This window comes from Heterodontus francisci, chromosome 5 (genome assembly GCF_036365525.1).
Source record: "Heterodontus francisci isolate sHetFra1 chromosome 5, sHetFra1.hap1, whole genome shotgun sequence".
NCBI classification, from domain to species: Eukaryota; Metazoa; Chordata; class Chondrichthyes; order Heterodontiformes; family Heterodontidae; genus Heterodontus; species Heterodontus francisci.
In genome coordinates this window covers 155422485-155435001 of record NC_090375.1, presented here as the reverse complement: position 1 = coordinate 155435001, position 12517 = coordinate 155422485, and the positions used below count along the sequence as shown (strand labels likewise).

The window sequence follows — 12517 nt, the reverse complement described above, 5'->3', positions numbered from 1 at the left end:
TGCTGGATGCAGGAGACATGTCTAATGTACTAAATGAGAACTTTGCATCGGTGTTTACCAAGAAAGAGGACTTTCCCATAGCTACTTTGGTTGCCTGGATACTATATTAAAAAAAATAGAGATGTTATCCATGTTGGCAGTGCTTAAAGTATCCTCCTTTGATAAAGACTGGAGGATTGCAAATATTACACTCTTGTTCAAAAAAGGTAAGGCAATTAAAAGCTAGTCAGTTCAGTGTCGATGGTGGGGAAGCTTTTGGAAACAATCTGAGGGAAAATTTAAAGCTATTGGGACAAGCAAAGGACAGTCAGCATGGATTTGTTGAGGGTAAATTGTGTTTGAATAACTTGATTTTTTTTGATGAGGGTGGATGAGGGCTGTACAGTTTATGTGTGTGGACTTTGGAAAGGCATTTGATAAAGTACTACATATTAAGCTTGTTAACAAAATTGAAGCCCGTGGGCTGCAGTAGCAGTATGAAAACAAAACTGGCTGAGATAGAAAACAGAGTGTTGTGGTGAATGGCTGTTTTTTTTGGACTGAAGGGAGGTATATAGGTTCAGTGCTAGGACCACTGCTGTTTTTGATGTACATTAACTTGGACTTGAGGGGTACAGAGCCCAATTTTGAAATTTGCAGATGCCACAAAACTTGAAAGTGCAGTAAACAGTGAGGAAGACAGCAGTAGACTTCAAGAGGCCATAGACTGATGGAATGGGCAGACACACGGCAGATGAAACTCAATGCCGGAAAGTGTGAAGTGATCCATTTTGGAAGGAAGAACGGGGAAAGACAATACATGTTAAGGGGTGCAAGAAGATCAGAGACTGGTGGGGGGGCGGGTGGTGGGTGATGTTTGTGCACAATTTGTCAAGGTGGCAAGGCAGGTTGAGAAAGAGGTTAAAAAGGCATACGGGATCCTGAGGTTTATAAATAGAGACCTAGAGTGCAAAAGCAGGCAAGTTATGGTGAACATTTATGAAACACTTAGTTTGGCCCCAGCTGAAGTATTGCGTCCAGTTTTGAGCACCGTGCTTAAGGAAGTACGTGTAGGCTTTGGAGAGTATACAGAAGAGATTTACTTGAATGGTTCCAGGGGTGATGGATTCGTTATTTGGATGGACTGGAGAAGCTTGGATTGTTCTCTTTAGAGCACAGAAGGCTAAGATGATAGAAATGTTTAAAATCATTAAGGGTTTAGATAGTGTAAATAAGGAGAAACTGTTCCCAGTGATTGAAGGGTCCAGATTTAAGGTGATTGGCATAACAGTCACTGGTGACATAAAAAACATTTTTTACGCAACCACTGGCTAGGATTGGGAATGCACTGACTGATAGGGTGGTGGATGCAGATTCAAATAGTAGCCTCCAGCAGGGAATTGGATAATACTTGCAGGGGAAAAAAATGGGGAAACAGCAATGGAGTGGGACTGGCTGTTCAAGAAGACCTTGTGCTGGCTCGGTTGGCCGAATGACTGCCTCCTGTGCTGTACCATTCTATGAAGTCATACACTAATGGCGATTATTAACATAAGATTTTAATTCTCACTACTTAAATTCAGACATTAATATGCAAACCATTAATAGATATAAATAGTTATGATGGGATTACCTAGCAATTTGAATAACAATTCATAGAGTTACTTTACAAGGAAGCAGAAGTTCAATATTACTGAATTTCTGACTATTAAATTATAATTGACGTCACTGTCTGAAACTACTGTAAATTGTTGAAATTAATTTAGGAGTACACTCCTTTGATAACTGATAGATTAACAGCATTAGATAGCTAGTCTGTTGTATAGCTTAGAGTATGTGCGCTAATGTTTAGTAATGTTACCAGACCTGGTGCAATCTTTTCCTTATGAGAGGCAGGTTAAGTTGACTATCTTCCCTCAGCACCCCCCACCCCGAAAAACAGTATTAGCTTCTGGAACATGAGTTGATGCGTTCCTCTGGTGGTGGGATTACCTGTTGTGCTCAGATCCTTTGTTTTAACTGAATCCGGTTTAGCATGAGTGACTGGATCTGAACTGTACCATTCTCATTCACTGGTTTAACTCATTCCTTGGTCAAAGACAATTACTACAGTTAAGTAGCACTTACATCCCTGCCTGTAACTGGCTAGTATAGCTGTACAAACTGACTTTTAAAGCCTTATAATTTCTGTCCTGGATATACTTTATACTTAAATCTATCCTCCCGCACCTACCAGGTAAAAGTTATTAAAGAATAAGAAAAGGCAAAGCGATTCTTCCAACAGTGAAATTACATCTAGCAAAGATCTGTCTTCACTGTAGAGGATACAAAAAACATTCCGACAATAGCTGTAAATCAGGAGGTGGAAGGAAGAGAAGAACGTGGTGAAATTACAATCACCAGGGAACAATACTGACAAGTCCCCGGGTCATGATGGACTTCATCCTAAACGTCAGGCCAGTTAGCTTGACGTTTGTCGCGGGGAAGGTGTTAGAATCGATCATTAAGGAGGCTATAGTTGGGCACTTGGAAAAACTCAAGGTAATTGGGAATAGTCAGCATGGTTTTGTGAAAGAGAAATCATGTTTAATCAATTCATTGGAGTTCTTTGAAGAAATACATGCGCTGTGGATAAAGGGGAGACCGTTGAGGTACTGTACTGTACTTGGATTTCCAGAAGGCATTCGATAAGATGCCACGTAAAAGGTTATTGTACAAAGTTGGAGCTCATGGTGTAGGGGGTAACATATTAGCAGGGATAGAAGATTGGCTGACTGGCAGAAGACAGAGGGTATGCATAAATGGGTCCTTTTTCTGAGTCCCTTAGGGGTCTGTGTTGGGGCCTCAACCTTTTACAATTTATATCAATGGCTTAGATGAGGGGAGAGATGGCATGGTAGCAAAGTTTGCAGATGACACAAAGCTAGGTAGAAAAGTATGTTGTGAAGAGGATATAAGGAGCTTGCAAACCAATATAGATAGGTTGAGTGAGCGGTCAAAAATCTGGCAGATGGAGTATAATATGGGAAAATGTGAAGTTGTTCACTTGGGAAGGAAGAATAAAAAAGCAGACTATTACTGAAATGGAGAACGACTGCAGAATTCCGAGGTGCAGAGGGGTATAGGTGTTCTAGTGTATGAGTCACAAAAAGTTAGCGTGCAGGTGCAGCAAGTAATAAAGAAGGCTAATGGAATGCTATCCTTTATTACGAGAGGAATAGAAAATAAAAGTAAGGATGGTATGCTTCAGTTATACAGGGCATTGGTGAGACCGCATCTCGAATACTGTGTGCATTTTTGATCTCCTTATTTAAGGAAGGATACAAATGTGTTGGAGGCAGTTCGGAGGAGGTTCACTAGATTCTATCTGGAGTGAGTGAGTTCTCATAAAAGGAAAGGTTGGACAGACTGGGCTTATTTTCACTGGAGTTTAGAAGAGTGAGGGGAGACTTGATTGAAGTTTTTAAGATCCTGAACGGTCTTGACAAGGTGGATGTGGAGAGGATGTTTCCTCTTGTGGGTGAGTCCAGAACTAGGGGGCACTGTTTTAAAATTGGGACTCTCCCTTTTAGGACAGAGATGTGAAATTTTTTCTCTGAGGATTGTGTGACTTTGGAACTCTGCCTCAGAAGGTGGTGGAGGCCGATTCATTCAATATTTTTAAGGTGGAGGTAGATAAATTCTTCTTAGGCAAGGGAATCAAAGATTATCAGGGGTAGATGGGAGTGTGGAATTCGAGACACATAGATCAGCCATGATCTTATTGAATGGTGGAGCAGGCTAGAGGGCCTACTTCTCCTAATTCATAGGTTCATAAAGGCAGAGAGAATCTGTCGAGATGTGCCGAACACAATCCTGTGTATCATGAACCAAAGAAAAGCTTTCCATTCCGTTGACTAATCTGAGTGATGTGATCAAACGGTTTAGCCTTTTTTTGTTGTCAGTCACTTCTAACAGTTATTTAAAGGTTCTGAAAGATATCAAAGTTAATGTGGCACAGATATCCAGATATGTCAGATCCCATTTTGGTCCCCGTAATCCTCAATCTTCATTTTAACAAAGGATTCTGCAGAGCACCAGATTGTTATGGTATATGTCTCATTAATGAGCTGTTACTGAGATCTGTCCTGAATATTAGCCTGTGAAAACAAGCAAGGAATATTCTGTTGGAATAAACATCCTTTTCAGGAATCTTTAGTTTTGACTTACCAGCTTTTAGTAAATCTGCTGACTCCTTATTGTGTGCCACTTTTAGGGAAATTCCATTTTGAGATCAGATTAGCATCCTTGAAAGTGACCAGCACAGGATGAAATGTACCCCAAGCTGTTAAAAGAAGCCAGGGAGGAAAAAGCGGATGGTCTGACCATTTTAAAATCCTCACTGGATGCAAGCGTGGTGCTGAAGGATTGGAGGTCTGCTAATGTTGCACCTTTGTTTAAAAAGGGAACAAGGGATAGACCGAATAATTAATTCGAACTCTGGTAGTGGGCAAATTATTGAATTCAATTGTGAGACACAGGATAAACTGTCAGAAAGGCATGGATTAATCAAGGGTAATCAGCATAGATTTGTTAAGGGAAGACTAACTTGATAGAATTTTTTGCGTAAATCATGAGGAGGATTGATGAGGATTGTGCATTTGATGTGGTCTGCATGGATTTTAGCAAGGCTTTTGACAAGGTCCCACATGGCAGACGGGTTAAAAGAAAAACAATGGGATCCAGGGAAATGTAGCAAGCTGGATATAAAGTAGGCTCAGTAACAGGAAGCTAAGGGTAATTGTTGACTGGTTGCAGGACCAGTCGATAAAGTGGTGAGGAAGGCATATGGAATCCTTTCCTTTATTAGCCAAGGCATAGAATATAAGAGTAGGGAGGTTACGTTGGAACTATAGAAAACATTAGTTAGGCTACAACTTGAGTACTGTGTGCAGATCTGGTCACCTCGTTACAGAAAGGATATAATTGCACTAGAGAGGGTACAGAGAAGATTTTTGAGAATGTTGCCAGGACTGGAAAATTGCAGCTAAGTGGAAATATTGGATAGGCTGGGGTTGTTCTCCTTGGAACTGAGGAGGATGAGGGGAGATTTGATTGAGATGTACAAATTTGTGAGGGGCCTGGATAGAGTGGATGTGAAGGGCCTATTTCCCTTAGCAGAGAGGTCAGTGATGACAGGGCGTAGATTTTTGATTGGTAGAAGGATTTGAGGAGAGATGAGGAAAATATTTTCACCCAGAGAGTGGTGGGGGTCTGGAACTTGCTGCATGAAAGGGTGTTAGAGGCAGAAAACCTCGTCATTTAAAAGGTGCCTGGATATGCACCTCAAATGCCAAAACCTGCAGGGCTCCGGACCAAATGCTGGAAAATGGGATTAGGCTGGGTGGCTTTTTTTCTGGCTGGCACAGATGAGATGGACCAAGTGGCCTCTTTCTGTGCCATGAACTTGCTACGATCCTATGAGAAGATAATTCAAGCAACTTAAAGTGCATTTTCCCCACACAAACCCTTTCTTCACATGGATTGATTGTTGGCTTATTTATATTTAATATCATTTTGCATTAGGTTTAGAAATGTTTTTGAACCGAGATGTGACAGATGCCCAGTTGGACATGAACCATATTTGAATGTACAGATGGCTTTCTCTAATGCTCTATTTTTAAAAGGAAAGTGCAGCACTTTATAAAAAAAAAGCCAGATTTTTTTTTTAATTGACTTAGAAAAACAGTGAAAGTAAGATATTAGTTCCAAGTATTATGGCAAAAGCAAAAACTCTTATCTGGTGAAGGTGAGCATTTGTACAGAAGGTTATTCCACTACAAGTATATATGATCTGATCATTGAATTTCAAGGGCAGCTGTAATGGGGTCTGTGTCCTTTGTGGTCAAAGAATGACTGTTTTTGCAGTGGTTTTTATATTTTGCTAAGGGGAGGAGAGAGAGGAAAGAGTCTAAATGCACATCTTCATCTTTTCAATCTTAGTGATTTGTTTTGATATGCCATGCATTAATCTATCTATCTATGTTATGATGTTTTTCGTTCTTGCATCTCATTTCCTCGTCTGTGGATTTGTAGACGACATCTCGTGCAAAGGACAAGTCAGCTCAACAAGAGAAAACTTTCCGAGCTGTATGTAAACTAATCTTTGTCAGTGGTTTTAAAATCTAGTCTGTACAAAGTAATGTACATTGTGTGCAGGGGGAGAGAGAAACTTTCAATTTATCTTTGTAAGATTTGGCCTGCGAACAAATTGGAATTCAGTGTGCCACCTTAATATTTTACTGCACTCGCAATGTGCTACGAATGACTTTGCATGTGTTTGTGGGTGAAGTGGATGGGAAGGTTGTTTCTTTAGCTCCAGTTTAAACATTATTCCAACATTTTTATTTGCATCCATGGCAGAGAGGCACTTTCCATAAGTGGCCAAATCTTCTATAAAGGGAAACTTGCACCATTGTGCGTGCCATGATTGGAATAGCTTGCCACAGGACTTGTATGTGAATTCCAGACAGAGACAACATGGTATTTTTGTGTTCTCTTGTCCACTCCAAAAAGTAACAAATACTATACTGTCCACCTTGAGTGCAACAGCATGAATTAGTGTTTACATTTACAATTAAGAGAATTACACAGAGGCAGTAGACTACAGCACGATGCACAAGGTGCAGTTTTTTAAATGTATAAAATCAGTCCACAAGGCCTTTTTTTAAGAATGTATTTCTTTCACAGTTCATGTGATAAGGCATTTGTAAACCTTCCATGACTTACTGCTCTAACATTATTCTTATCTCAGTCCATTGAGTGCTAGTTTCAGTTCCAGAGACTGTTGAGACAAGTATGCAGTATATTTTCCAGACCTAAAGGCCTTTGAGTAAAGAGCAAGTTCAAAGGGACAGTAGTATGAGTTACGGTTATCATGCTATACAAACAAATCAGCTATTGCCTTGCAAGTAGGACATATTTTGAACTTCTGGAACAAAGCCACACTAGTTAGTTTATTGAGAACTGAAAGTGCTAGGAATACTCAGCAGGTCTAGCAGCATCTATGGAGCGAGAAACAGAGTTAACGTTTCAGGTCTGTGCCCTTTCATCAGAACCTTTCTGATGAAAGGTCACAGACCTGAACCATTAACTCTGTTTCTCTCTCCACCGCTGCTGCCAGACCTGTTGAGTATTTCGAGCACTTTCTGTTCTCATTTCAGAGTTCCAGCATCCACAGTATTTTGCTTTTTCTCTATTTAGGTTACGAAAATGACAGGAAAAGACAAGCTGGTCCAGCCAACTTAGCCCATAATCATGATGGCTGGAGCATTATGATGAGACATCTTTTTATCTGTACCTCTTACACCCCCCAGTATAATCTCCTGGGAGAGGGAGGGGGAAAAAAAGGACCAATGAGTGTGGGGTGGGGAGAAAAGTCTAGAAAAATCCCTCTTCACCTTCCTCAGGAGATGACAAGATGACATAAACCATATGTACGTGTACAGGGAGGCATGTAGAGAGAGTCAGCACAAGCTGGATGTAACAACACACCTATCTGCATGTCAACGTAATAGCAATTAGAACCACTTGGACAAATAAAATTCTCAGTGCTCTTTGAAGAATGAACAATTTGATCATGATCTAAAATCAAACTTTTGCACTTTGGCAAATTTCAAAATCCGGGAACTTTGCTTCAGCGTTGCAATAACTGAGTTCCAATTACCATTTTGAAATTTAATAAGGAAATTTATTTGGTAAAGCTATGATTGTAGAAAAAATATGTATCTCTCAAATATTGATAGTATGGCAATAAATATAAAAGTTAAATTTTTCAGCATTTTTCTGTTGTCCGAGTTTGATTTTTAAGACGAGAAAAGTTTGTAACACATGAGTTTTGTACTGATTTGTTTGTTAATTATGCTTTAATTTGCTTTTCACTGCCAGAGTTCAGTTCGCAATGAAGCTCATGCAGCCAGGAAGAAACTCTCTACTTCCAATAATGACTTCTTGGTTAGTTGATTAACATTTTGCCTGTTGAGACAAATGCTCAGAGTTTTTTGTACGACTGCCAGGTCTAGACCTTGTAAATTGTTTTGCTTTTGAAATCACAAGTGGTGTTCTCATTATTTTTTAAAATAATACTGGCATAGTTGCTATGATTTCTGATCTGTTTTGACTTGATTCTGTAATTTTGAAGCTATTCAAGTTTTGTCATATTCATTCTTTCTATGATTTGATTTTTCACAGAGTGGAATGTACCACAATCAAAGAAAGTACAGCACCTTACATAGCTCTAAATCCTTCTCCAACTACACTCGGGTCTGTCCTATTATTTCTGCTTATTTACTTCAGTGGAGTATCTTGAGTTCAGCCTGACTTTGGTGTCTGGGGCACATCTTAAATTAATTCTGTACCCTCTTTACCTATTTTGAGTACTGAAAGGTATTTCGAATTCAGGGTTGTGCACATCTTTGACAAAACATTTGAACTCATAAAATTAATCTTGATTTTATATCCTGGTTCTATTTCTTGTATTGAACAGAACCTAAGAAAAATTGTGAACTTGCATTTGTCATGTTGTGACTTTGTTCATTTAGATGCATGAATGTTGCTTGGACTCTAAAGTACTCAAATTTTTAATAGCATTCATTATCATTCGAAAAGTAATATCAATATAAATGATGGCTTCTGTTTGTTACAGTTTGCTGTGCAAAGATTTGCTTTGTGAAGCTGTCAGTCACAGATGCAATAGTAAATCAGATGCCAAAGTTAGAACTGTAAATCCAAAATCTCAGCTGTGCGTAATGCTGGTGCTCATTGGTTTTTGGAGCCAGAATGGGTGAGGCAAGCAAATGAAGGGAAAGGAAATGAGAATTAGTTAAAATAAGTGTGCAGAAAGTTGACTTGACAGGCTTCCTATTGCTGGGGAAGGAAGAACTATTTTCAAAAATAATAGAAGTGGATGCTGTTGCTCCCATATGTCGAGATTTCATTGAAGAACTGGACTTGTACCTCTCACTCTTATGCAACTGGCACCTTTTAATAGTAGCAATGCCAAGGTCACCACTTGACTAATATTTTTTTTTTCTTTACTTTGGCGATACATTTTCTATAAAAGCTGTGGGGAAAACACCTTAATTTATTTTTGGTTACCCAACAGTTCAGTGCATCTTCTTCTGATAACTGTTGTTAAATCACCACTGGCTCACCACCACCTTCTGGAAAGCAGTTCGTGATGGGCAATAAATGCTGGCCTTGCCGGGGACACCCACGTCTGATGAATGAATAAAAAAAAAACTTTCTTACTCTGTAAAAATCCCCAATCCCAACCTCTGGCTCTTTGAGCCTCCTTGCATGATTTGTCTCATTTAAATTCTGTGCTTTTTTGTAACCAGACCTAGAAATGTTTGAACAAGACCAAGCTCCTTTTTTTTGTGCTTTCATGAACTCATACTGATATATGCTTTCGTATAGTTTTAGTCCAGAGATCCACTACTTAATGTTCGTTTGTAGAGGTTAAAAGGAATGTTTATAATTTTACTGCAGGGTTCGAACACTTCATCTCAGTGAGAGAGTTCATCTGAAGCAAATTTTGACCTTGTTTGATCAATATTATATCCATAGAGAATATATACTTTGTACCATCAGTTTTGTAAAAACATTTGAAGGAAGCATAATAATATAACTGCACTTCTATACTTGTATGAAGTTTCCCATCATTCCCCAGGTAGCAGCAAATAGTCATTTCCTAGGCTGTCTTTCCAAAGGATGCCCTGCAAGACAATATGCTACATTTGTAACTCCCTAGACACCATTTTACTGTAAAGTGCCTTTCAACCCCCTCCATAAATGTATTACAACTGTTAATGCACAAATATATGCAATTATATAATTAGTCATTTTCAGAGCTGTGTCCAAAATGCTTGCTTAAAAATATATTGTGTAACATTTCCGATAACTCTGCTTATTTCTGGTTGCTTTCAAAGTAATTCAGTGTTCACTGGACCTTCCATTTGAAATTCCAGTGGTTTGGGCACATGTAACTGTTTCTGATCAACTGATTTGCCAGTAGTTGGAAGCTAAAGCATTTTTAGCAGTTGCCAAGGACTGTGTCTCAATCCGCTATTGAAAACCTGTCTATCCTGCGTTTGTCTTTTCGCTCTGTTAACTGTGACCCAGGGACCTAACTGGTCTGCTTGCCACATTCCCATGCACTCATTTGCTATCAGGCTTGTTAATAAAACAACTGCTCCATTCCATTGAGTATATCTTCCACTGGTACCTTATGCTGTGCGCACATAAAACAATTGTCCTTCGAGTGATAGATGTGATGACTAATTGCTTAATATCCCCAATCATATTGACTTAATGGGCCCTGGATGAGACGACAAATCTCCATTGGATCAGTTTGAAATACGCTTTCGGTTGTGATATCAACAAAGAACAGTTCAGCACAGGAACAGGCCACTCGGCCCTCCAAGCCTGCGCCGATCTTGATGCCTGTCCAAACTAAAACCTTCTGCACTTCCGGGGACCGTATCCCTCCATTCCCATCTTATTCATGTATTTTTCAAGATGCCTCTTAAATGTCGCTATCGTACCTGCTTCCACCACCTCCCCCGGCAGCAAGTTCCAGGCACTCACCACCCTCTGTGTAAAGAACTTGCCTCGCACATCTCCTCTAAACTTTGCCCCTCGCACCTTAAACCTATGTCCCCTAGTAACTGACTTCTCCACCCTGGGAAAAAGCTTCTGATTATCCACTCTGTCCATGCCACTCATAACTTTGTAAACCTCTATCATGTCGCCCCTCCACCTCTGTCATTCCAGTGAAAACAATCTGAGTTTATCCAGCCTCTCCTCATAGCCAATGCCCTCCAGACCAGGCAATATCCTGGTAAACTGTCCTCTGTACCCTCGCCAAAGCCTCCACGTCCTTCTGGTAGTGGTGACCAGAATTGCATGCAATATTCCAAGTGTGGCCTAACTAAGGTTCTGTACAGCTGCAGCATGACTTGCCAATTTTTATACTCTATGCCCCGACCGATGAAGGCAAGCATGCCATATGCCTTCTTGACTACCTTATCCACATGTGTTGCCACTTTGAGTGACCTGTGGACCTGTACACCCAGATCTCTCTGCCTGTCAATACTCCTAAGGGTTCTGCCATTTACTGTGTACTTCCCCACCTGTATTCGATCTTCCAAAATGCATTACCTCACATTTGTCCGGATTAAAGTCCATCTGCCATTTCTCCTCCCAAGTCTCCAACCGATCTATATCCTGCTGTATCCTCTGACAATCCTCATCACTATCCACAACTCCACCAACCTTGGTGTCGTCCGCAAACTTACTAATCAGACCAGCTACATTTTCCTCCAAATCATTTATATATACTACAAACAGCAAAGGTCCCAGCACTGATCCCTGCGGAACACCACTAGTCACATCCCTCCATTCATAAAAACACCCATCCACTGATGACCTCTGTCTTCTATGACCGAGCCAGTTCTGTATCCATCTTGCCAGCTCACCTCTGATCCCGTGTGACTTCACCTTTTGTACCAGTCTGCCATGAGGGACCTTGTCAAAGGCTTTACTGAAGTCCATATAGATAACATCCACTGCCCTTCCTTCATCAATCATCTTCGTCACTTCCTCAAAAAACTCAATCAAATTAGTAAGACACGACATCCCCTTCACAAAACCATGCTGCCTCTCACTAATTTTGTTTGTTTCCAAATGGGAGTAAATCCTGTCCCGAAGAATCCTCTCTCATAATTTCCCTACCACTGACGTAAGGCTCACCGGCCTATAATTTTCTGGATTATCCTTGCTACCCTTCTTAAACAAAGGAACAACATTGGCTATTCTCCAGTCCTCTGGGACCTCACCTGTAGCCAATGAGGATACAAAGATTTCTGTCAAGGCCCCAGCAATTTCTTCCCTTGCCTCCCTCAGTATTCTGGGGTAGATCCCATCAGGCCCTGGGGACTTATCTACCTTAATGCTTTGCAAGACACCCAACACCACCTCCTTTTTGATAACGACATGACCGAGACTATCTACACTCCCTTCCCTCGACTCATCATCCACCAAGTCCTTCTCTTTGGTGAATACTGATGCAAAGTACTCATTTAGTACCTCGCCCATTTCCTCTGGCTCCACACATAGATTCCCTCCTCTGCCCTTGAGTGGGCCAACCCTTTCCCTGGTTACCCTCTTGCTCTTTATATATGTATAAAAAGCCTTGGGATTCTCCTTAATCCTGTTTGCCAATGACATTTCATGACCCCTTAAAGCCCTCCTGACTCCTTGCTTAAGTTCTTTCCTACTTTCTTTATATTCCTCAAGGACTTCGTCCGTTCCTAGCCTTCTAGCCCTTACGTATGCTTCCTTTTTCTTTTTGACTAGGCTCACAATATCCCTCGTTATCCAAGGTTCCCGAAACTTGCCAAACTTATCCTTCTTCCTCACAGGAACATGCCGGTCCTGGATTCCAATCAACTGACATTTGCAAGACTCCCACGTCCTCCCAAACCAGCTGACTCGGTTT

At 40.6% G+C, this 12517-nt stretch overlaps 1 protein-coding gene across 5 annotated transcripts in view; it reads left to right on the top strand.

Moving 5' to 3' along the window:
- Positions 1 to 12517, top strand: part of lrrfip2 (leucine rich repeat (in FLII) interacting protein 2) — a 235164-nt gene that overhangs the window by 131102 nt on the left and 91545 nt on the right. The window contains exons 7-9 of one of the 5 annotated variants that reach the window (XM_068032281.1): positions 6055 to 6108; positions 7906 to 7971; positions 8209 to 8280. The exons of the other annotated variants lie outside the window; for them this stretch is intronic. Coding sequence (XP_067888382.1) covers positions 6055 to 6108; positions 7906 to 7971; positions 8209 to 8280 — 192 coding nt within the window. The remainder of the gene's footprint in view (positions 1 to 6054; positions 6109 to 7905; positions 7972 to 8208; positions 8281 to 12517) is intronic. 5 annotated transcript variants of the gene reach the window in all.